The sequence below is a fragment of the Vespa mandarinia genome, chromosome 6 (genome assembly GCF_050613455.1).
Source record: "Vespa mandarinia isolate Hongniang chromosome 6, ASM5061345v1, whole genome shotgun sequence".
In the NCBI taxonomy this organism is placed as follows: domain Eukaryota; kingdom Metazoa; phylum Arthropoda; class Insecta; order Hymenoptera; family Vespidae; genus Vespa; species Vespa mandarinia.
In genome coordinates, this window is record NC_140815.1 from 9,147,501 (window position 1) to 9,170,000 (window position 22,500).

At 40.9% G+C, this 22,500-nt stretch overlaps 1 protein-coding gene across 9 annotated transcripts in view; it reads left to right on the forward strand.

The window, feature by feature from the left end:
• The window catches only part of Ca-alpha1D (Ca[2+]-channel protein alpha[[1]] subunit D), a 46,825-nt gene that overhangs the window by 4,586 nt on the left and 19,739 nt on the right, over positions 1–22,500 (forward strand). For 6 of the 9 annotated variants that reach the window (XM_035883141.2, XM_085657782.1, XM_035883144.2 and 3 more), the window contains 23 exons: positions 8,815–9,378; positions 10,074–10,179; positions 11,491–11,630; positions 12,461–12,567; positions 12,705–12,857; positions 13,749–13,945; positions 14,069–14,172; positions 15,145–15,308; positions 15,392–15,494; positions 15,632–15,777; positions 15,910–15,983; positions 16,048–16,199; positions 16,314–16,431; positions 16,493–16,585; positions 16,867–16,987; positions 17,199–17,290; positions 18,179–18,345; positions 18,529–18,632; positions 18,922–19,036; positions 19,119–19,248; positions 19,360–19,526; positions 19,653–19,740; positions 20,305–20,412. In XM_035883141.2, the coding sequence (XP_035739034.2) occupies positions 9,032–9,378; positions 10,074–10,179; positions 11,491–11,630; positions 12,461–12,567; positions 12,705–12,857; positions 13,749–13,945; positions 14,069–14,172; positions 15,145–15,308; positions 15,392–15,494; positions 15,632–15,777; positions 15,910–15,983; positions 16,048–16,199; positions 16,314–16,431; positions 16,493–16,585; positions 16,867–16,987; positions 17,199–17,290; positions 18,179–18,345; positions 18,529–18,632; positions 18,922–19,036; positions 19,119–19,248; positions 19,360–19,526; positions 19,653–19,740; positions 20,305–20,412 (3,096 nt within the window). In that variant the 5' untranslated portion in view covers positions 8,815–9,031. The remainder of the gene's footprint in view (positions 1–8,814; positions 9,379–10,073; positions 10,180–11,490; positions 11,631–12,460; positions 12,568–12,704; positions 12,858–13,748; positions 13,946–14,068; positions 14,173–15,144; positions 15,309–15,391; positions 15,495–15,631; positions 15,778–15,909; positions 15,984–16,047; positions 16,200–16,313; positions 16,432–16,492; positions 16,586–16,866; positions 16,988–17,198; positions 17,291–18,178; positions 18,346–18,528; positions 18,633–18,921; positions 19,037–19,118; positions 19,249–19,359; positions 19,527–19,652; positions 19,741–20,304; positions 20,413–22,500) is intronic. The other 3 variants (XM_035883142.2, XM_035883147.2, XM_035883143.2) reach the window with 2 other exon arrangements.

Below are 22,500 nucleotides of genomic sequence, written 5' to 3' on the forward strand. Positions count from 1 at the left end.
ATACGTACATATTTATGTATAGATGCAAAACCGGGAAAGCCCCGTTATCTATGAAAAATCGCGATATCTTACGCGCGCCTCATTCCTTTTCGTATATACACACCGGCGATCGGAAGGATAGATCGATTCTCTTGACTTTCGTTCGAGGGTATTATAAATAAGCGCACGATTTCGGTGTATTTATAAGTGCGCTCTTTGACATTTCATCCCTCGGGGGTTCGGGCTTCATTTTCGATCTTGCAGCGTGGCAGAACGTTATGTTACAATAGGGCTGATGAGAAACATATATCTATATCATACACGTTTATACAAATGTTGTCTCTTCAAATATTTCATGTTATTTTATACAGGTCTCGAGTTAAACGATTATAACGTTTATCGGTTGTTTCGAAAGTATATTTTCAAAAGGTGTCCCAGTTAGAAAGCAATCCTAGTTAATTAAATATAAAAATCTCTCCAATTAATCCAATATTCTAAACGAATATTCGTCCGTCAAACGATTCGCTCGAAATACGATACATGTTTAAAACGTTCGTTTACTGTTCGATAATTTCAACGTCAATCATACCAATCGGCTAAAATCAATATATATTAATATCGGCAGGCTAAATCAAAATGCGAATCATACGCATATCGTACAATGTTGTACGATAAATATCCCATAAATCTGTAATTTGCTTAAATACCTTCGTTCGTTCGTTTTCGCCGAAGATTTCGATGAGAGACGATACGATTTACGGCGTTACAGGCCAGCTCTCACGCCTTTGATAAAAGCGAAATAATGTGCTGACCTCGAATTCGAGCAAAATAATAGACATGGCGCCAGCGAACTCTCGTTGCTCTCTTGCAAATAGGATTTCTCGTTGGATCGCTCTACTGCCGTGACTTTTGAGAAAGGCAAAGCCAAATTGCAAGAGCTCGCTGCTGTTCCTCGATGTTTCTCAACTTGATACCGTGTTTTGTTAAATATCTCTACCTATAACCTATTCTATATACATATATATACGTATATAGTGTGCGTGTGTGTGTGTGTGTGTGGGGCTTTAAACGAATGTAGAGAAGAAAGAAACAAAAGAGGAGGAAAAAAGAAAGAAACGGCAAGAATATAATGGAAAAAGTCGGTACATCGCGAAACAATGCATCGAGTTTCGATTCGAGCTGCGAAAAAAAAATGGATATGTGGGACTGCCATCGAAGGAAAGCTTTCAGGCGGCAGTCGAACCAATACAAGTCGAGACACGCTAGACTGAATTCTACATCCGCGTTCGAGATAATCGTTTCTCCGAGTCGTTGTCAAGTTTTCAAATGATAGAGTAGGTCGAAGAGTAAGTCAATACGCGCTTTTGTAACAAAGTCAATTTTGTAGCTTCAGGTTGGATGAGGGACTAATACTATTTAAAAGGTAATGAAAATTTATCGTTTCTCTTGATGTTAAGAATCCCGTAAAAAGTAGCGGCGAATGTGCAACTATTCATCGGCTGAAAGGAGCGATACTTTTAACCAAAAGTCGAGGAAAACGGTTTAGGGACTAAAGGAAAACTTCGCGAGAGACGTTGGAGCTTTCTTACGTTTTCTTTTTTCTCTCTCCTTCTTCATCTTTTCCTTTCTTCCGGACGATTTTTTCTAAATAAAAGTTTCTTCAATTAACCGTTCGCTTGGTGTTCCACATTCGATCTTCTCATAAGTGCATACGTACTTCTTCCATATCCTCCTCCGGGAAAAATATTCGTATCTCTATCATTTTTATTCCTACGTTATACATCGCATACATCCGCATAGAAATACATCTCCATTGTTTCTTTCGAATAGGTTGAATTTATATACGTAAGATATAGAGAGATAGGTGTACGTTCATAAAGAAAATTGTTTGCTAGTAAAGAAAAAACGATTCGTCGACGTTGCATTCTATAAAAGTCTCATTTTTTTTTCTCGCATTCTCTCGCCTCAGAAAGGTATAGAAAAAAAGAGAAAAAGAAAAAGAAAAGGAAAAAAGAAACAAGAAGAGGAAAACGATAAGACTCCTCCCATTATCGTATCGCTTTTTCCGATGTAATTTATTTAATCCTATCTTAAGTACGTTTAAATTCGTAGTCTCGATTCGTAATGTCTCTTTCTTTGATTCACTTTCGAGGACTACGCTTCCTTCGTGGAGGAATATCTTTATCCCAAATTGAAAAGATTGATAAATCTTTCAACGTTTGCTACAGAAAATCCTCTTTCCACCGGTGCATTTTTCATGAAAACGAAGCAAGACTTTGGTTTCTTCTTTATTGAATTATTAGCAGAAGTAGAAGAAAGAAAAATAGAGAAGACAAAAAAAAAAAAGAAAAAGAAAAAGAATTCTAACAGTCTGTCTCATCGCTTTATTGTTTATTAGAATCCGTCCGACGTTGTCATCGATTTAACGTCCATATTCCGATCTCAGAATGCCTCGAATACCAATACTCGTTCTCGAGTATCTGCTTTGCTGTTTTAACACCAAGGAAATAGCATTTCCTTTGGTTCCATGACAGCCTGTTTCCGTGAGCCATTCGAGATTTCATCGTAAAGATATCGATCTACGATAGTCAGAAGGCAAGTTTTTTCTCTGTCCCTCTTTCTTTCGTTCTATCTCTATCAGAAGACAAAGATGATCGAGCCGATAATAATTTGCCATCGTTTCGTTCTACTAAGCCGGCTTTCGAAACTTTCCATTGGACTCTCGCTTTCCGAATATATTGGAAAACTTGTCGAATAAATGCTTCCCCTTTCCTCCGCTACTGCATCGTCTCACCGTGATGTGCGTCGTATTTGTGAAAGAAGTAGAAGAAGAAGAAGAAGAAGAGGAAAAAAAGAAGAAGGAAAATGGAGAAAAGGCGCCGAACGAATTGACCTTTATGATATCAGCGACGTTCGTAGCGGCAGAATGACGAAAGTTGCTTTCTTATCGTTCGAGATACTCGTACGAAAGTAGGTCGATCGCGATGGTTAGAGAGGGTTGACAACCGCCCTTACCAGGGCGGTGTGGGATAACGGGAGGAAAAGAGAGAGAGAGAGAGAGAGAGAGAGAGAGAGAGAGAGAGAGAGAGAGCGAGAGAGAGGGAGGGAGAGAGAGAGAAGATCAGACAATTCTCGTACACATGTCCCACGTGGCTCTCCCCAAAGTATAACTACTTGGTAGATTTAAAATAGTTAAATGATTGAGCCAAGCGGAATTGTGCTTTTCGTTTGGCCTTTCGAAAAGCTCCGAAGCTTCGTAGAAGGGTGAACCGGTTTTTCTACCACAAGCGCTGTGTTATCGTTTCCAAGCCAAGGGATAATGGTGGAATAAGGTAGATGAAATAAAGTAGATGGGAGGGGAGGAATGGGTTGGAAGGCGAAAAGGTCGAAGAATCATCCTCCATTGGTAACGGAGAGATTGTTTGAGAGTCACGAGGGAAGAAAAGAAAAGAAAGTCGGAGGATTAACGAAGAAAGAAAGAGATCGGAAAAGAAGACGAAAGACAGAAACAAACAGAATAGAAGAGAAAGTTAGGGGATGTTCGATGGGGTGACGGAGAGCCGAGCAACGGTACTCGTAACTCGGATAATGCGGCTGACGTTTTTCGCCAATTTATCCGAATCCCCGTCGGAAGTGGAGGAGAAAAAAGGCGGAGACCCTTCTTTACTTTTCACCTATATGAATCTACACACACACACACACACACACACACACACACACACATGTGTATCTACGAATCTACGACATTATCCATGTACGCACATACTTTGGGGATTTTTCAATCGCATCTCATCGGCCACAAATAGGTCATCGTGCCTAGTCTTTATATCGAGTCGAAGTAAAATCCTTCATGTACGTTGTACAATGTAATATGTATATACTAACGCGTAAGATGACGCGATTTATCTTTACGACCTTTACTTTAATAGTTTTGCGTATTTATTCATACCGTTTCTCCTTTTCCCCTGTTTGACTTTTTTTTTACGACCGATATTTCGAGGGTGTTTGTTTCACTACACAGATCCTCGAGAAAGCCTCGCTCCCTCCTCCTTCTCGGCTCGTTTAGAGAATGAAAAGATATTTTACATGTCCCCGTCGTATTCGAAAGAATCGATAATTTCTTTGACTCGCGCTATCGTTAAAATCACTCTCACGATTCAACGTCAAAGGAGTTGAAACTTTTTTTGAAGACTCAGTCTTCCTCGATCTGGAAAGAATGTGATCATTGTCCTTGTCATTGTATCGTCATCATCGTTTTAACTCTTAAGGTCATCTTCCACTCGTAACGATAGGAGACAATGAAAGCGTGCGCCTTCAAGTGTCTCTTCAACGAGCAAAACGCTCATTCTGCAGTATTGCAAAGGTCTCGATTAGTCTTCGTGACCCAGGATTTGAAATATTTTTACATCTTCTTTTTCTTCACCTCCTTATACCCTCTCTCTCCCTCTTTCCCTCTATCTCTATCTATCCGTTTCACTTCTTCCTTCTCCTTTCTTAGGTATACGAAATATTCTCGTGTATATTCGATATATCCCTCGCGCTCGCATCGCTTCTCTGTCATTTCTATTGATAAAGTGCGAGGCAGCTAGGTACTCGTTCTCGGTCTCATTAATAATAATAAGTGGAACGGATTCGAACAAAGTGTGCTTTTCAAACGATCTCGAGAGCGTACAATTTCGATTTTTTAATCGTAAAGCGTGCATATACGCGTAATCGCACGGAATACGAATTGAAATAACATTTTGTTATCGCCTTTGGGATGTCTTTGAATTTTTGCCTATAAGGCAAAGAGGAGAAAGACGAATATTTCAAAAGCAAGCACAAAGGGTTACGTCTCGCATAGACTTTTATTTATGTCTATGACGTCTAATCGAACGATCGAGAGTAACTCGATTTCGAAAATATCGTGTTTAAAGGAGTTCTTTTCAAATTTTGCCGACGTCGAAGAAAATGCAAAATAGCACACGCGTTCTTACGACGAATTCAAACGCCTTTACGATATTACAATAAATACTTTACAAATGGCGTTTCTTCCCTTCTTTATAAATCATCCTTGGTCTCCGGAATCGACGAGTTTCGCGGTAGAGCAAACAGCGGATCAATATATACGATGTAAATTCGTCCGCGAGTTTGACAATTTTTCGTTCAATTTTTCTCGAGAGACGAAGAAATATCGTCAAGTATTAGGACAACGAGAAAATAGATTTCTCCTTTTCCTCTCGTGTCTTTTCTTTTGTTTCCATTTCTTTTTTATTCAATTCTTTTTTTTTTCTCTCTATTTTTTTGTTCCTTTCTCTCTTATAACCTTCTGCCTTGCAATCGAAATAAATCAAGATTTCACGTGGATATAAAGCGCATTTCGATTTTCAAATAGTTCCACCGTTCAGTTCGAAACTCATCTTCGCAAAGGAGTTGGAAAGGAGAGGCTCTCCAGGTCGAGTGACTGCATATTTCACGAACGATTCCTTAGAGAAGTTAAGAAGTAACGTCAGAATATTGTATCTGTAGTTACGGCCAAGGAATAAATAGTATATATCTCGAGGAAAAGTTCCAAAAGGCGGGTTAACGAACGATAAAATTAAAAGTCCTGAGTTTACGCTCGAATAAAGATTCTTTCAAAGGAGGCGAAAATGAGTTGAAGGGAAAAAAGGAAGGAATCGGGTCTATCGCGTGTGGTTCGGTTTTCAAAGATGTCGCATATTTTCGTGTAAATATACGACGAGACGTGCGACGAGATGATGTCGCGAGAAGATGGAAAAAGGAGCGTAGCGAAAATAGAAAGTCATATTTAAAACGGCATACGTCCTTGTGTCATTCACGAGATACGAATAAAAGTGGGAGTCGAAGAATTTCAAGGTTGCTCGCAATTCGATTTTTATCGTCTAACTCTATTTCGATTTAGGATCGATATCAACGAGATTATCAGGCTTGAAAGACGTAATTAACGGTAAACCGCTATCGGTCGATACCAGAAATTCTTGCGCGAACCAATCACAGATTTGACAGGGATTCTGGATAACTGAAATACCAATCGCGTAGTATGCTCTTAATCGTCAGTTCGATTTCTATTTATTAGCCTTAACAAAGTTAATGGCTCGAAATGGATTATTATCGTTTAGGCCCTGGCTCGTCGTTATAGGTAATATTAGGTTTGCCTAGGCGTAGATACGTCGGGTTTATACGAGGGAAACTCGTTCTTCGATCGCTTCGAGTGCTCGAAGAACGAGCAGCAGGTAACCGGACCAGGGAGTCCGGCCTTTGCTCGAAAGCAAAGTGCCGAACTAAATATAACTCGTTAGCACCACTCGGCATGTATCTTACAACAGTGGCCACGTCTTTGTATCTATTCATCGGCATAGACGCCGTTGTCAGTCAAGCACAAGACTATCCTTTTGAATTTTCTTTCTCTTTTTTTTTTTTCTTTTTTTCTTTTTTTTCTTTTTTTCCTTGTGATTTTTCCTTTATCATGCTTTATCCAATTAAAACCTTCCAATAACTTGGAGTTTTGATGATCGCCATTCTACGCTTTTTGCATTTGTATCTTTTAATCGACCAGGACGATTGTTGTTCGAATAAAAAATGATTAGAAAATCGACGGTGCAATGTCGAACGGTACGAAAGGTGCTCTTTCCCTTTCGCAGATACGAAACTTAAGCGAAAGGACAAATGTTTTTTTCCTCATTAAAAGCGAATTTATTTGCATTGCAGCTCATGAATCGCGCATTCGAAAAGTTTGCGTTGCACCGATATCGAAGAAAAATCGAATATACTTCATTTACTATTCACCAGTGAAATTTCGACAAAAGCGCATTGATTCATTGACGAGTCGCGTGACTATCTCTATAAATTTGTTCAAACGCGTACCGGCCGTCACTTTCTATTTTATCATTCTGATTCAGAAACGTTTTCCGTAAGTGCGTCAGTGAATCGCGCCGATCCTATGTAACAACAATCAACGAGTTTGGAAAACCGGCCGATTGCGTTGAATGAGCGGACGACGCGTAGAAATAAACGCAAACGGACACGTAGAGCGCATTGTCGTTCGATTCCAAGTTCACGCATCACGACACAAGCTCGAACGTACGAAAAGCTTGCTCGCAGGTAGAGCATTCTAGTAGTTTGGCCTGACTAAATATAGCACACGGTACGGCTATAAATCCCAAGCTCCCGGATTCGGCGAGGGCCCACGCTGCTCTTGTTGTGCCACATCCTCCTCAAATCGGATGCAAAAGTCTATGATCGATGATCGATGCTCTTCTCATTGATCCAACAGCCATGAAAAATAGTCTACATAGACGCCAATGCTTTCTTCCTGATCGTCGACTTGGAATCCTTATTTCGACGCGACGCGTCGAAAAACGCGTTGAGAAAGGAAAATCCATTTTTCACGATTATCCTTAACGAAGTCTGTCCTTCTATATAATTTTCCGATAAAATAGTCATTCGGCGAATCGAATAAAACAAAGGAAAAAAGAGGAAGAGCAGAGTTGAAGAAAAGGGGAGAAGGAATCTGGGATAGAAAATGGGTCTGGGTAAGCTGGCATGAAAGAGACGTGCGCTATTGTTCTTTGAAAATAGAGCGAGCGAGGCTAACTTTACTCGTCAAAGAAACGCAACCCTTTTCCTTGTTAAATAAATTTCTATCGGGTGAGCAGCAACGCTCCCGTTTGTCTATCCAAGAGAAATAAATGATAAAGATCGCGAAGAGCTTGACCCAGGCCTACGCAAAGGATATTTCACTCGAAAGAATCAAATCAACCGTATCGGACTTTCCGCTCGGTATCATTTCCAGGCTTGGTGACACGCACGTAACAACAACGTTCACGTGTTTTCTATCGAAGCTCACACAACTTTTTAGTTTCAATATTTTCTACGATGTTACGTGCTCGATGTTCGCCAATTCGAATGGACTGGTTTATATTTATCCTCCAATAGTAGAGATTATTCTTCTTTTACGGCTATGGCGGTGCAACGATCAAAAGGTCATCTGCGTCTCGATTAATACCAGGAGTCACGTGTAGCTTCGAGAAAGGCGGCCGTACCTGTTAGATTACCTTGTACTCGCTGCGGCTACGTTTGCTCGCTCAGTTCGCGCTCTTGCAGCTCTCAAAGGGGTAATTGCGTCGTTTGACCCTTTAGCGGCCTCGATATTTCCCTTATTTTTTCTTCTTTCTCTTTTCCTCGTATCACTCCAGATTCGAGCGAGCGAGCGAGCGATAGACTCGACCTACCGCAAATCTAACGCAATTTCCAATATCTAAACGTATGCATCCCATTTTTTATGCCCTCGCCTTGAGGCATCATTTTTTTTCCCCCAAGTCGTGATATCCGGCGGAAATTTGTTCCTTGATAACATACACTCTTCGGTGAAATTTCTCCTTGTGTGGTTTTACAAAACGAACTTTCTTCTGAAAGATTCGCGCGCGTACGTGGACACATAGACGAGCGAATCGGTTAATTCGAAATATAATATTTTATTCGCATCGGGCACGATCTCTTGGCACGTGCTAAATTTCTCTCCCTCTCTTAACAAGTTCCACTCGTTTCAAGCAGGTAGGACACACGGAGTGTGTTGTGTGACCTGTTGATTGGATCGAATTAGAGTGGTACGCGAGGGACCACTTTGCATGAATATATATATATGTATATATATATATATATATATATATATGTATACATATATCTATATATGTATATATATGTAGACTATAAGAAAGACAAGATGTGATGGATCCGGAGTGGACTCGAGATCTACATACTTTTCTTTCTCTGCTTGCAAGCATTAATAATAAAAACTCTCTCGAAAAGAAGGAAAAAAAGTAAAATATGTTGCAGGTCAGGGAGGAAGGTTCGTAGGAGCCCAGTGCCGTAGCATGCCGGCGTGCTGGGTGAGCCGTTGGTGCGCCATTGAGTCCGCCGTGGTGGTAAGACAGTATCTCGAGGAGGGTACTCGAAGCAGTAGCAGCAGGAGCAGGAGGAGGAGGAGAAGAAGAAGAAGAAGAAGGAGCGATCTCGGCTGGAGAAGCAGCACGGAGCTCGACACTACCGACCGATGAGCGCGGGGGGGGATGGGGGCTCGGCGTTGGCTCCGTCAGGGCTGCCGGGCTCCCAGCCGATGGCCGCGACCCCCTCGACCGCGACCCCCCCCGTCACCGGGCAGCACCAGCAGATCGGACTATCGGCCGTCGTCGATCCTCATCAGGCCCATTCACAGACGGGCCCTGCCGGTCCCACTGGTCCTTCTACCGGCGCTCCGGCCGGTGCTGCTCCCAAGGCCGCGACCAAGAGGCCCGCCCGCCGTGCTGGCAAACCGCCACCCGACAGGCCTATCAGGGCTCTCTTTTGCCTGCCCCTCCAAAATCCCATAAGAAAGCTCTGCATCGGCGTCGTCGAGTGGAAGTATCCTTTGATCTTATGGTCGTTCCACGTTTTCGATCGACGAATAGAAAAAGAATGCTTTTTTTCACGTCGTCCAGTTCGACGTAAGAAAAGTTATCTTTTCGAAAGAACGATTAGTCTCCCGGTACGCCCATATACGATCGTTCTTTTAGAGCGATTAGTTTAATTATTACATCGTTGAAGGAACAATACTCTCGTGTTATCGTAGAAAATGATTAAAAGACATTGAGAGCACGCATTACTGGTGGACATTTGCGAAAGCAATGAGTCCAATGGCGCGTGGGTGCGAAATGGAATGACCATGAATTTCGTTCAAAAGGGGCATGCTGCGAGCCATGGAGATGGCTCCTATAGTGGATGGATACCTATAGCGGAGAAATGCCTGACCGCATTTCCACGATGCTCCGTCTGAGAATTTTATGAGAATGCTTTTAAGATATTCCCTCGCGTCGGTATACATGTATATATGTAAGCTACGGTAAGATAGAATTTTCCTTGGCGAGGTGACCAAAAAAAAGAAAAAAAAAAGAAAGAATGAAAGAAATAAGCTAGCACAAAATTCTCTGTTCCCTACGAGGGTCAATAAAAGAATTCCTTGGTTTCTAAAACCTCCCGCTGGGAAGCAGCTAATGGGAGAAAATCTTCATTAAGATAAGTGACCGTCGTTTTCCTTAATCAGAATCTTTTACTCGCAGACCCTTCGAATGGCTCATCTTAATGACGATATTTGCAAATTGCATCGCCTTGGCCTTCTACACGCCGTATCCGTTCGGTGATTCTAATCAGACCAACCAGTATTTGGTAAGTACTCGTCGTAAAGTCGAATTAGTCGGTACTCCTTCAACGGATCCTTTACGATCGTGATAAAGATCGCTCGGGAGAAACGAGATAGATACGGGGTAACTACGAGGTGTAGAGAAAGGAAAGAAAAGGGTGAAAGGTAAGAGAAAAAGGGGGGAAAAAAGAGGAGAACAAGAAAAAAGCCGAAAAGAAGAATAATCAAGATCTGTATAGCTATTGTATAATACGACGACGATAGTTCCGTTCGTCGAACCGTTTCAACGTGGCGCGTTATCGATTACAAGAGGGCAGGGTTCGTGGCACGAAAGTCGTTCGAGCTGAAAGTTCAATAATTGTTCAATCTTGTCGGCATCGGCGTGCATCCTACCGCACTGTAATTGGAAAGCACTACATACGCGTCTACGGAGCGATGACAAAAGAAAAACGATATTTCTTATCTTTTTTTCCCGTGGGACACATCGAAAAGGCGGATTATTCTTTCGGCGTTTAGCGTTCGACGCGAGAAGCTTTTGGAAAGGGTAAGGGAGGCGGGGTGGGGGTGGGGTGGGGTGTTAGGGGCAAAGAAAAGACAAAGAGAAGAAAAAAGAAATTGCGCGAGACGTCGGTCGCGTCGCGTAATTGTTCAAAGGACGGTCTCGAGCGGCTCGACGTTTCAGAACAAATCCTCTTCCACAACGCTAATAGACGCTCGTCCGTCGCAACCATTATATTTCGCACATCCATCTAGATAGATACATATGTACGCGGTGTATATAACTCGCAAGACGCGCATTGTGCCCGAGCTGTCAGAGACGGTGGTGCATTCTGCCTTTTAAGAATGCAATTTTCCCTTCTTTCGCTCAGATACCTGTTACTCTTAATTAGCTCGGCTCACCGACTAAAACAAGTTCTTCTTTTTTACGGCCGGCTATAAAAGCGCGTATCTATGCGAAAGATTAAAAATATCACACGCGCTGTTATATACCTATTAATGGGCAGGAACGTTTGAAAACGCGATTAACGTTTAAGAACGCTTTCTTCTCATCGAAAAATCGATAACCTTTTATATTCCTCGGGTAAAAACGACAAAGCTTGATACTTGGAAAGCGTAGGCCGTACGGATGTTTACACCCTCGCGAGTAACGTGACGCGTGTTCCTGTTATCAATACACGTCACACGCGATTCGTACGTACGATAACGTACGGATGAATCGATTTTGCCGACGACCATCCTCTTCCGTTTTTACGAAATTAAAATCGATCTTGATTATCGACGTTTACTCGATAAAAGAAAAAAAATTTTCAGACCGAACGATATCATTTGAATTTCAGGAAAAGATAGAATACGTATTTCTCGTCATTTTTACGGCCGAGTGCATAATGAAGATCATAGCCTACGGATTCGTCGCCCATCCGGGCGCTTATCTGCGTAACGGCTGGAACGTGCTGGACTTTACGATAGTCGTCATAGGGTGAGTTTTTATATCATTTTCATTCGATTAAAAACCTTAAAAAGCTTCATCGTCGCGCAATAACGAACGTTCGAAATTGACGATAATTATTGCAAATAATCCGGATAGCTTCCGTCGTCGGTTTGTCGGTCAACGTTCATACGGATTCGAATTGAACCGACGAAATGAAATAGCTGATTCTATTATTGATTCTAATCTAATTGGTCAACCATTGGATAACGATCGATAGGTTGCGCACGACGGTTTATCCTTCATGTCGCGGTTTAATCGACTTGAAAAGATACGTAAAACGTAGACATAGCTTCTCGTTCGCTGGATACTTAGAATCGTACAATACGATATTCTAACGATTCGAAGCATCTTTGCGTTTCGTGCTTCTTCGATTAATAATGATCGATAAGTTTGAAAAAGGAATTATCGTATTAGAGCGATATTATTTACGCGCGATATTAATAGGTAATCCGCGCTCGATCGAATTAACGCAATTTGCGCGATTGGAACAATCGTTGGAGGAACATCGAGGACGGATTGCAGTCATCTCTGGGGGTGGGGGGAGAGGAAAGTTTTCATGACGTCGTAAAAGATGAAATCTAAGAGGCTCGTAACGATAAAAATATCGTTGTGAACGCATTGACATCATGGAAAGCGTTTATATTCGATTTTACAAATCGTCAAGTTCCAAGATCACCGTGATTTTCCGATGGATCGTGCATCGACATCGGCCCCGTCGTAATAACTCCTGTTCCGAAGAAACACGTTTATATTTTGATCAATAAGGTTGTTACGACATCGTCAAATTGTAAAACATTTTCATATTTTATTGTTCGTAGAATGATGAGCACGGTATTGGCGATGCTCATGAAAGAAGGATTCGACGTTAAGGCGTTGAGGGCTTTTCGAGTGTTACGACCTCTCAGGCTGGTTTCCGGTGTACCAAGTAAGAATCCATTTCGAGAGAGAAATACACGTTGGCGAATAAACGTGCATGCATACATAAATATATTAAGTTGTATATAATATATTGAAGGCGATTAAAGCACGTAACGTTTAATGCCCTATATACGATATCAACAGGTCTTCAGGTGGTCCTAAACTCCATTTTAAGAGCGATGATACCGCTTTTGCACATTGCCTTGTTGGTTCTCTTCGTCATCATCATCTACGCTATCATCGGCCTCGAGCTCTTTTCCGGGAAGATGCACAAGACGTGTAGACACAACGTGACTGGTAATGACTTTGGTATCTTTGAATAGCGTGGAAATAGGATTGGATGAGTGAGATAGAGAAAGAAAAAAAAGAAGAAGAAAAAAGACCGCCGCGAGAGTTGCCTACGTTCGTTAGAGCTTACGTTTTTTTTTCGAGCTAACGGAGAGACGGAAATGAAATTATCCGCAAGTACGCCAGGAGTAAAAACTTTTGGAGAAACTCTCACGAATGTTCGATGAAACAAATGGAAAAAATATTGTTTCCCGAGGAAACTCTCGGTTTAACCTCGAAACACAGTTTTCGAGGCGACACTATTTTAGATATGATTCAGCCAGTAGCAAAACCAAGTCGCCGTCTAATTATTCTTAGCGATAGAACCGTGGCTCGTGCTTACGCACGTCAGATCTTTTCTTCTCGGTAAACAGTTGCTTTATGAGAAAGCCATATGCGTGCGACAGATCTGTCGCTGACGATATATTTCTACGTGGAATACTTCAAGGAGGCGTTACATAGAAAGCCGAGTCGTGGATATCGGAGATGAAATAGAACTGTTGTTCATGCCAAATCATTTTATCGCGAGTTCGGGCTCGTACTGGACGATCGATCGTCTAGCTAATGGTCGAAAGGAGAGATGGATGGATAGGGAGGAAGAGAGAGAGAGAGAGAGAGAGAGAGAGAGAGAGAGAGAGAGATAAAAACATCCAACACATTCACATTTTAACTATGATTTTCGAGCGAGTATTTTTGCCTAGGAAGGAGAGAAGAAAGAAATTCGCAATGTTCGATTGCCCGGACGAGACCTATTTTTGAGATATGATATCGATCGAAAGTGATGCTAGAATAGCATAGAAACTTGAACAATTTTACAGAAAATTGTCTAACGTATTTGATAATTTGTTTTTTATTTCGCAGATGAACTAATGAGCGATCCCGTTCCCTGTGGTCCTATGGGTTTTCAGTGCAGTACCCTCGGACCCGATTTCTACTGCAGCAATCAATTTTGGGAAGGTCCGAACGATGGCATCACGAACTTCGATAATTTTGGTTTGGCCATGCTCACAGTCTTTCAATGCATCACCCTAGAGGGTTGGACCGAAGTACTTTACAACGTAAGTTTTTAACTTGGATATTGAAACGGATTCTCCGCGAAAGAGAGTGCTATTCGTTCTCTCTCCTTTCTAACCCCGGCCCTCCCTGCCCCTCTCTTTCTCTTTTCACGTCTTTTTTCGCAGATAGAAGATGCGATGGGAAGTTCTTGGCAATGGATTTATTTTATTTCCATGGTTATACTTGGAGCCTTCTTCGTGATGAATCTAATTCTCGGTGTGTTGTCTGGGTAAGTGTTACACGAAAGAATTTCGATTTGTAGATACGACTTCAAAAGTAGATACGACTTTGTAAATATAATAGAAGAGAAATTAAGCCGATTGTATTTTTACGCGTGGTCGTAGGTTGAATTTCAAATCTACGTCGGAATATATAATATTTTCAAAGTGCCACTCGTCGTCTACCATTGTTTACGAAACTGTACAATCCATTATCGATGGACTTTTACTTTTGCATTGTCTTCTTCGTTTTTTTTTTCTTTTTCTCTTTTTTATTCTTTATTCCTCTCCGCTTCATGATTTTCAATGCATAGAACGGAAAACCTGTGTATTTTGTGTTTTCCGTGTTTCATACCGATATCAAGTTTCGTGTCTTTACATTCGCAGAAGATATTAAGCGTGCTTGCCTCTCGGCAGTTAAATTATTTCATTAACAATAGATTGATTTAATAGTATACATACTATACGCACGTAATGTCGAATACGATGTGACGTTGAATGCATTAAACGACGAGTTTGATTCCATCTTTTGTAGGTTTTATAGCCTGCGTAGGTATCTCTTAGGTATGCGCTCGTCTGTATCCGTCCTAAGGGAGTTTTGTAATCCTCGACTGGGGATGAGATATAAATATCTCTTTCTTTAGGTATCGACACACTTCGTTGCATATCGGCAAAGCAAACGAGCCGATCGATGCGTGAAAACGATATCGACGATAGGCGTTTATTTTCCCTCTCTTTTTACGTTTTATTCGTCGCTCAAGTCCGGATATACGCGAGAACGAGTTTTTCTTATAAATTCGTCATATTATCCAATTACTAATGATAATTCGAAAATGATCCAGTGAGTTTCTTAGATTTCTCTTTGATAATACTTCGACGTGGATATATTTGCGTGTTCGTTTATACGGATGGCCCAATTACGTTCGTTTCAAATGCCTCTAATCACGGCGCTATCACGGTGTATGCATTTACTTCGGATGCAGTGAGTTCTCAAAGGAAAGAGAGAAGGCAAAGGCTCGGGGTGACTTTCATAAGCTCAGGGAGAAACAACAAATCGAGGACGATCTCAGAGGATATCTCGATTGGATAACGCAAGCCGAGGATATCGAGCCGGAAGCCGACGAGCCCAAAGCACAAGATGGAAAGTGTGAGTGTGATTATATTACCTAAAGATTACCTCGTGCGATTTTTTCATCATCGGATCATTCGCAAGTCGACTCATGTTTCTAGCGAAACAACAAAACGAAATGGAGAGCACGGATCAATTGGAGGGCGACGAGGAAGGGATCCAACAGGAACCCGTTTGGAAGAGAAAGAAGAGAGATTTAGACAGGTACACAGTTCCGATGAGTTTTCCTCTATCGTGCGTGTTTCTTGAAATTTCACGAAAAAGAATCGAGAACTACGAGAAAGGAAAAAAAAAAGAAAAAGGAAAAGAAATGAAACGAATCGTCCTTGATGAATTTGCAGGGTGAATCGACGATTGCGACGAGCCTGTAGAAAAGCCGTGAAATCGCAGGCCTTTTATTGGCTCATCATAGTGCTCGTTTTTTTAAACACCGTAGTTCTCGCGACCGAGCATTACAATCAACCGCATTGGTTGGACGATTTTCAAGGTAAAACCGAACGCGCGAGGAGAGTCCTCGCTTAAAAAAATATACTCCTTTACGTTGTATTCTCTCTCTCTCTCTCTCTCTCTCTCTCTCCTTTTCTCTCTGTTTTTTTTTTGCTGTGTTTCTCAATTACAGAGATCACCAATATGTTTTTCATCGCTCTCTTCTCCATGGAGATGATACTGAAGATGTACAGTTTAGGGTTTCAGGTAAAATATTCTTTTAGCTAGCGCTATATAATAGACATTTATATCTCGTACACGCTTCTCCTAGGGTTACTTCGTCTCTTTGTTCAATCGTTTCGATTGTTTCGTCGTGATCGGCTCGATAACCGAGATGATCCTTACGAACACGAACGTAATGCCGCCTCTCGGAGTTTCCGTGCTCCGTTGCGTCAGACTATTGAGAGTATTCAAAGTAACAAAGTAAGTACCGTCTGATCATTTCGTTGCCACCCTGCTACTCCATCCTCCAACGAATTATTTAAATCGGTCATTCGCAGCGAGAAATCAAAGAGATCAAATTGAATTCTTTTGTAGATATTGGAGATCACTCTCCAACTTGGTGGCTTCTTTGTTGAATTCGATTCAATCGATCGCCTCTCTCTTACTTTTGCTCTTCCTCTTCATCGTAATTTTTGCACTCTTAGGAATGCAGGTACGTTTCTAATATTCTCCCTCTTTCCACATTATTTTTCTTAAACTTAATTCCCTTACAGGTTTTCGGTGGAAAGTTTAATTTCGCCGATCTCCAGGACAAACCAAGGCACAATTTTGATAGTTTTTGGCAAAGCTTACTCACCGTCTTTCAGGTAAGAGAAAGAAATATATCGCGAAAGGAAGAGAAAACGTGACCACTGGAACGTAATTGTTCTTACGCACGAGCACGATTTTAATCGAAATTAATTGTAAGTGAAAAGTTTAAGAGTCACGCACGGCCAACTTTTTTCTTTTTACCATATAACTACTAGCGCGTCCCTTTCCATTCTTCTATTTACGACTTAACAAAGCTCCTGGAACGAAACTAATACTCGTTCTAATTATCTTCGTTAGCGGAAGGTTATCACCTTTTCTGGCTCCTTCATTTTCACAGATATTAACCGGTGAGGACTGGAATGCGGTAATGTACGTTGGAATTCGAGCTTACGGGGGCGTTTCTAGTCCCGGCGTTATAGCCTGCACTTACTTCATTGTTCTCTTCATATGCGGTAACTGTATCCTTTTTTCCTTCCTCGTGGCTATCGTTAGCAATTATTTTTACAACCTTCAACGAGCAGACACGCAGACACGCAGACAGACAGACAGACAGAGAGAGAGAGAGAGAGAGAGAGAGGGAAAGAGACAATTTCAATAATAAAAAAATCTCGAAACGATTATTCTCTCCGATAATAGAGAGTTAAATCCTTAACGAACGAAGCAATGCAGATATCCTCCTGAACGTCTTCTTGGCCATCGCAGTTGACAATCTCGCAGATGCGGAATCGTTAACGGCCATTGAGAAGGAAGCTGAAGAGGAGGTAAGTGTAATTTCTAAATGAATTTATTTTAATATTGAGAAAAGATATCTCTTTTTTGTTGTTATTATTATTATCATTGTACCATCCGCTGCGAGTAGCCTCCTGTATCGACGTTACTATGAGATGTAAAACGTTCGTGTGTCAGCGATGGCGATAATGTGTTCTGGTGGCAGTGCATAGAAAAAAATTGGAGCGGCAACTGATCGCTTTTATAGCCATTTATGAAGCTCTGACACACTTGCGAGTATCTCGCGTCGATGATGTTCGAAGCCGCTTGAGCGGACTTTTAACGCTCGCTATGAATCTTTTGCATCCACCTTATTCGACGTTAGCTCGGAACTGTTACGTGCACGCACCGCTCTCCGTCCCGTGATACTATATATAGATAGTCAAGTGTGCTTAAGCGCTTCGCGACAAAGACTAAATGAAAATATTTTTGATTTATAAGAATCATTTTTTCAACGTTTTCCAGAAATATAAAAAATGTTCACGCTGAGCGATTAAAATGTTAAATTTCATTCGACACGAAATAATAGCATATCGCGCCAGGGGAAAGTAAAATTTATTTAAAGAATGCTATATAAGTTTTTGACGAAGAGCGATACGTACGAATAAATAATTCTTTTGCCGGCGACTAACGAACGTACGAAGAGAAAGAAAAGCCCTTGATCTACTTATATATTATCGCAACGGTGTCTTTCATTTACATGATCTCGTTACAAAAAAAAGAAAAAAAAAGAAAAGTTACGTTTCTAACGAATTAAGCAATTAACAAACATCGGATTAGTGTCGGACGTTTCGGAGTATAATAAAAAAAAAAAAAAAAAAAAAAAAAAAAACCGATGCGACGAAAGGTCTAAAGGAGAAAAGGATGATTCGTTTTGATAGGCGGAGAAGAACAAATCTCACAGTGGGTCGCCGGCGAGAGATGAGATCAGCGGTGAAGGTGGAGATGGCGGAGAAACTGGCGGCGAAGACGAGGGTGGTGCTACGGATATGGAGCACGATCCTAATGAGACAATGGAGGATTACGAGGCTGCTTTGGACACTGAAACGTAAGCCCCGTGTAATATTACTGGTTAGATAGTTTCCTATCGTTAAGTTATCGCGACACGTTGTCGCGACGAAATGTTCCTGTCAATTTCGCCATTTGATGTAGATACGCCTTTCGCTCGATCCTTCCTTGTAATTTCAATCACGCGATCTATTACATATTGCATATAACCGAACGATTTTAGATCGGAGAAGAGCGACGACGGGAACACGCACAAAGTTCGTTTAAATATCGAAATATCGGACGAGGAAGCGGAGGAGGAAGAGGCCGAGCAGAACGAGATACATGGTAAATTGATTGCGTGAATTGTTGTTTTTTCTCTCTTTTTTCTTTTTTCTTTTTTCTTTTTTTGTGCGTATATCGAACCAAAATCGTTTATCCTTCGTATCGGACGTCGAATCGTTCCATCACCCTTTATATACCTTATACTTTTAAACAGCGTTCGAATCGAAAGGTCTCTAATATTTCACGTTGACCTGTTACGTTAGAAAAATGACCAAATATCCTAAGTAATGGAGTACCGGTGAAACGATTCTTTATGCATTCTCAAATTTTTCAACGTTTATCTTATCGTTAGAAGAAGGACAAGAAGTATCGGCCAGGCCACGAAGAATGTCCGAATACAACACGGCTACGAAAAAGCAACCCATCCCACCGGGTTCCTCCTTTTTTATTTTTTCTCAAAACAACAGGTAAATGCAATCAGATGATATCTTAAATCGATCGAATAACTTTTCTTTGCGTTTGATGTAACGCGACACTTTGAATTTTTAGATTTCGAGTATTTTGTCATTGGCTTTGTAATCACAGCTACTTCGGTAATGTGATATTAGCCTGCATCATGATATCGTCGGCCATGTTGGCTGCCGAGGATCCATTAAGTTCTTCTTCATACAGAAATCAGGTAGAAAAGCTTAACGAGTAATCGCTCGTTAGCAAAGTTGACTTTTTCGAAAATGTCAAAGATGTGGAGACGAAACATGTGTCACTCGTAAGCTCTTTTCATATCTTTCAGATCCTGAATTACTTCGATTATTTCTTTACTAGCGTTTTCACGATCGAGATCTGCCTGAAGATGATATCGTACGGATTTGTTATTCACGACGGTGCTTTCTGCCGATCGGCCTTCAATCTACTCGACCTTCTTGTCGTCTGCGTATCCCTCGTTTCTATAGTCTGGAGGTAAATAAGATGCTAAAGAATTTTATAGCGTTCCGTACTTGCTACTACCGGGCTTACCTCCTCCTCCTTCTCCTCCTCCTCCTCCTTCTATTTCTTCTTCTTCTTCGTCCTCTTCTTCTTTTTCAGTTCTGGCGCTATATCGGTGGTGAAGATACTCAGGGTGTTGCGCGTTCTCAGACCGTTGCGCGCCATCAACCGTGCCAAGGGATTAAAGGTAGGGCGATTTCTCTTAACGATTAGAGCGACGATTACTTCTGACTCGTCGTAGTTACCTATGATAGACGCAAACGCGTCGCGATCAAGTAGATACAAGTAATAACGTGTAAAGAGTATTTACATTGGTTTAAACGCAACCGATGGATATCTAATATCCGTGATCTCTACGCGCATTTCCTTCCTAAATGAACAATCAACGACGAAGATCCACAAAGCGAGAACGTGCTAGAATCGAAAGAAACGGATCGGACGGCGAATCAACTGAAACGAGCGAAATCTCGAGGCTGTCGTCGTCTTTACGCCTTGCATGAGAATCTCTTGCGGAGATATTAAAGATCCTCTATATGAGGAGAGATAGCAAATAAATACATACGCGTGCACATACATATGTGTGTGTAACATGAGACTCGTCTACCTCTCGCAAAACTTTCTCGTGCGACGTGATGAAAAAAAAAAAAGAAAAAAAAAAAAAGAAAAAAAAAATTATATATAAATGTGTGCCGACCACGCGTAATCTCTCTCGTGTAGGGCAAATCTATATTATGATTAATGTTGAACCCAGCACGTAGTACAATGCGTCATCGTAGCGGTAAAGACTATCGGAAACATAGTCCTCGTCACCAGCCTCCTGCAGTTCGTGTTCGCCGTCATAGGCGTACAACTTTTCAAGGTAGGATTGCCAGGCCCCAAATTACTAAAAAAAATAAAAGGTCCTCTGAGACTTACCATACCTCTCTCTATCTTTCTATATTTCTTACTCTCTCTCTCTCTCTCTCTCTCTCTCTCTCTCTCTCTCTCTCACTCTCTCTCTTCCTCTCTCTCTTTCTCTCTGACTGTCTATCTATCTATCTATTTATCTATCTCTCTCTTACACTCTTTTTCTCTCTCTATTTTCTTTCTATCTCTTTCTATTTGTAGTACACTAGAGTGGCATAAAGTACCAAAACAACCTTAATGATTACAACCTTCTATCATCATTGACACTTCCCTTCAAAATCATAAGTTCGTCCGTTCGTTCGTTCGTTCGTTCGTTCGTTCGTTCGTTCTTTCAAGCACTCAATGCAATGCCAATTAAAAAACCACAAAAAAAAAAAAAAAACCAAAAAAAATTCATAGGTACGCCTATGTCTTATTCTCGCAATCTTTCCGACGATTCAAACATTCTCTAATAATATTTACCAATTTATTTATGTTTTCAAGATAACCCATCGAATTTAACGTCGAAAGTTGAAGATTTGGAAAAAAAAGAAAAATAGAAAAAAAAAGAAAGGAAAGAAAAAAAATATTAAAATAAATGATCAAGAGAGATTGCGAGTACTTGGCGACCGTTGTTTCTTTCCGTCAAATGCACCTTTGGGTATCTTTCCTGCGAAGCGAGCTGTTTGCGTATAACTTAATAATTGAGTTTCTTGTCTCGGCACTCTCCCCGAAACCTCTCAACGCGACCATGTTTGTTTTGTGTAATTCCTCGAGCCCTTGTCGGAAAAGTTTGTTTATCCTAAAGCTGCTTTTACGATTAATCTATGCGCATTACCATCTCGATATATTGGATAAACATCAATTTGAATTGGTAACGATAAATAATTCTGCATAACGATTACATATCGTTAAATTGAATTTCAATCTGACATGGAGTTTCTTCATAATCACGTTGACGATGTCAAATCATTGCTTTTTTCATTTTATTCATTTATTTTTTATTTATACGTATGCGTAGAGATAATTCATGTAAAAGCACCTTGAAAACGAATAGAATGTATTCATAATTTTGTATACGTGCCACGTTAATCCCCGAAGCAATCGTGTAACGACGAATTTTTTCCCTCTCTTTCTTTACCCGAGTATAGAACCTAGTTTGTTGTTAATCGTTGTTCGATGTCGATACTAACATAATGACATAAAGACGGTAGAACACGATGCTTTTAACGATGTTAAGAAATACGACTGTTATCGTACTGTATATACTTTTAAAGGATTTTCAAGTACGTCGCTTTACGAAAATCCGTTGAAATAACGTCGTGTCGCGTCACATCGTTAAGCTATCGTGAAATAACGTAAAGACGAGTAAACGGGGAGGGAGGGGGGGGGAGAAGAGACCGTAACTCAAGCAAAGCGAATAAAAAATGAGTTTTTTTTTTTTCGTGAGACTAGAGACTTTGCGTAGGGTCCATTACGCCCTTCATTTTTTCTTTTTTTTTTAAACCCAAGCTTTCATTTCTTCGTTTTTGTTTCACTTTTTTGTCTATTTTTACACGGTCTCATATATCTATATATATATACACATATTATATATTACATACACATGTCTCTACTTCCTTTCGCTGTTACACTTCGCCGCTCGAAACTTTAAAGCTGGACTACTAAAACAGAGCAATTTTCATCGATCGACACAATATTTAAAACCGCCGCATATTCATATTCTCCTTGAAACACTTGAAAAAACATTACTATACAATTGCGTGCTGCAAAACTGCCAACTACAGATCTCTATTAAAGGTACGATCCCACGATCGGTAAAAACTAATCGTTAGTTACAAATCGAGCTATCTCTATATCTCTGTCGAGAAACATGGGATTGAAAAACTTGTGAGATGTGTAGTAAGTAGTGGTAAAAGACAATTCACGCAGGCTTTCCTGTTTAAAAAAGACTTTTGGTAGTAGAGAGATTGTTTGAAAAATGCATGCTTGTGCCGGCTGAGCGTTGCAGTGGTGTGCCGCTATATTAACACAAGAGAAAGGAATAAAAAACGAGAAGAAG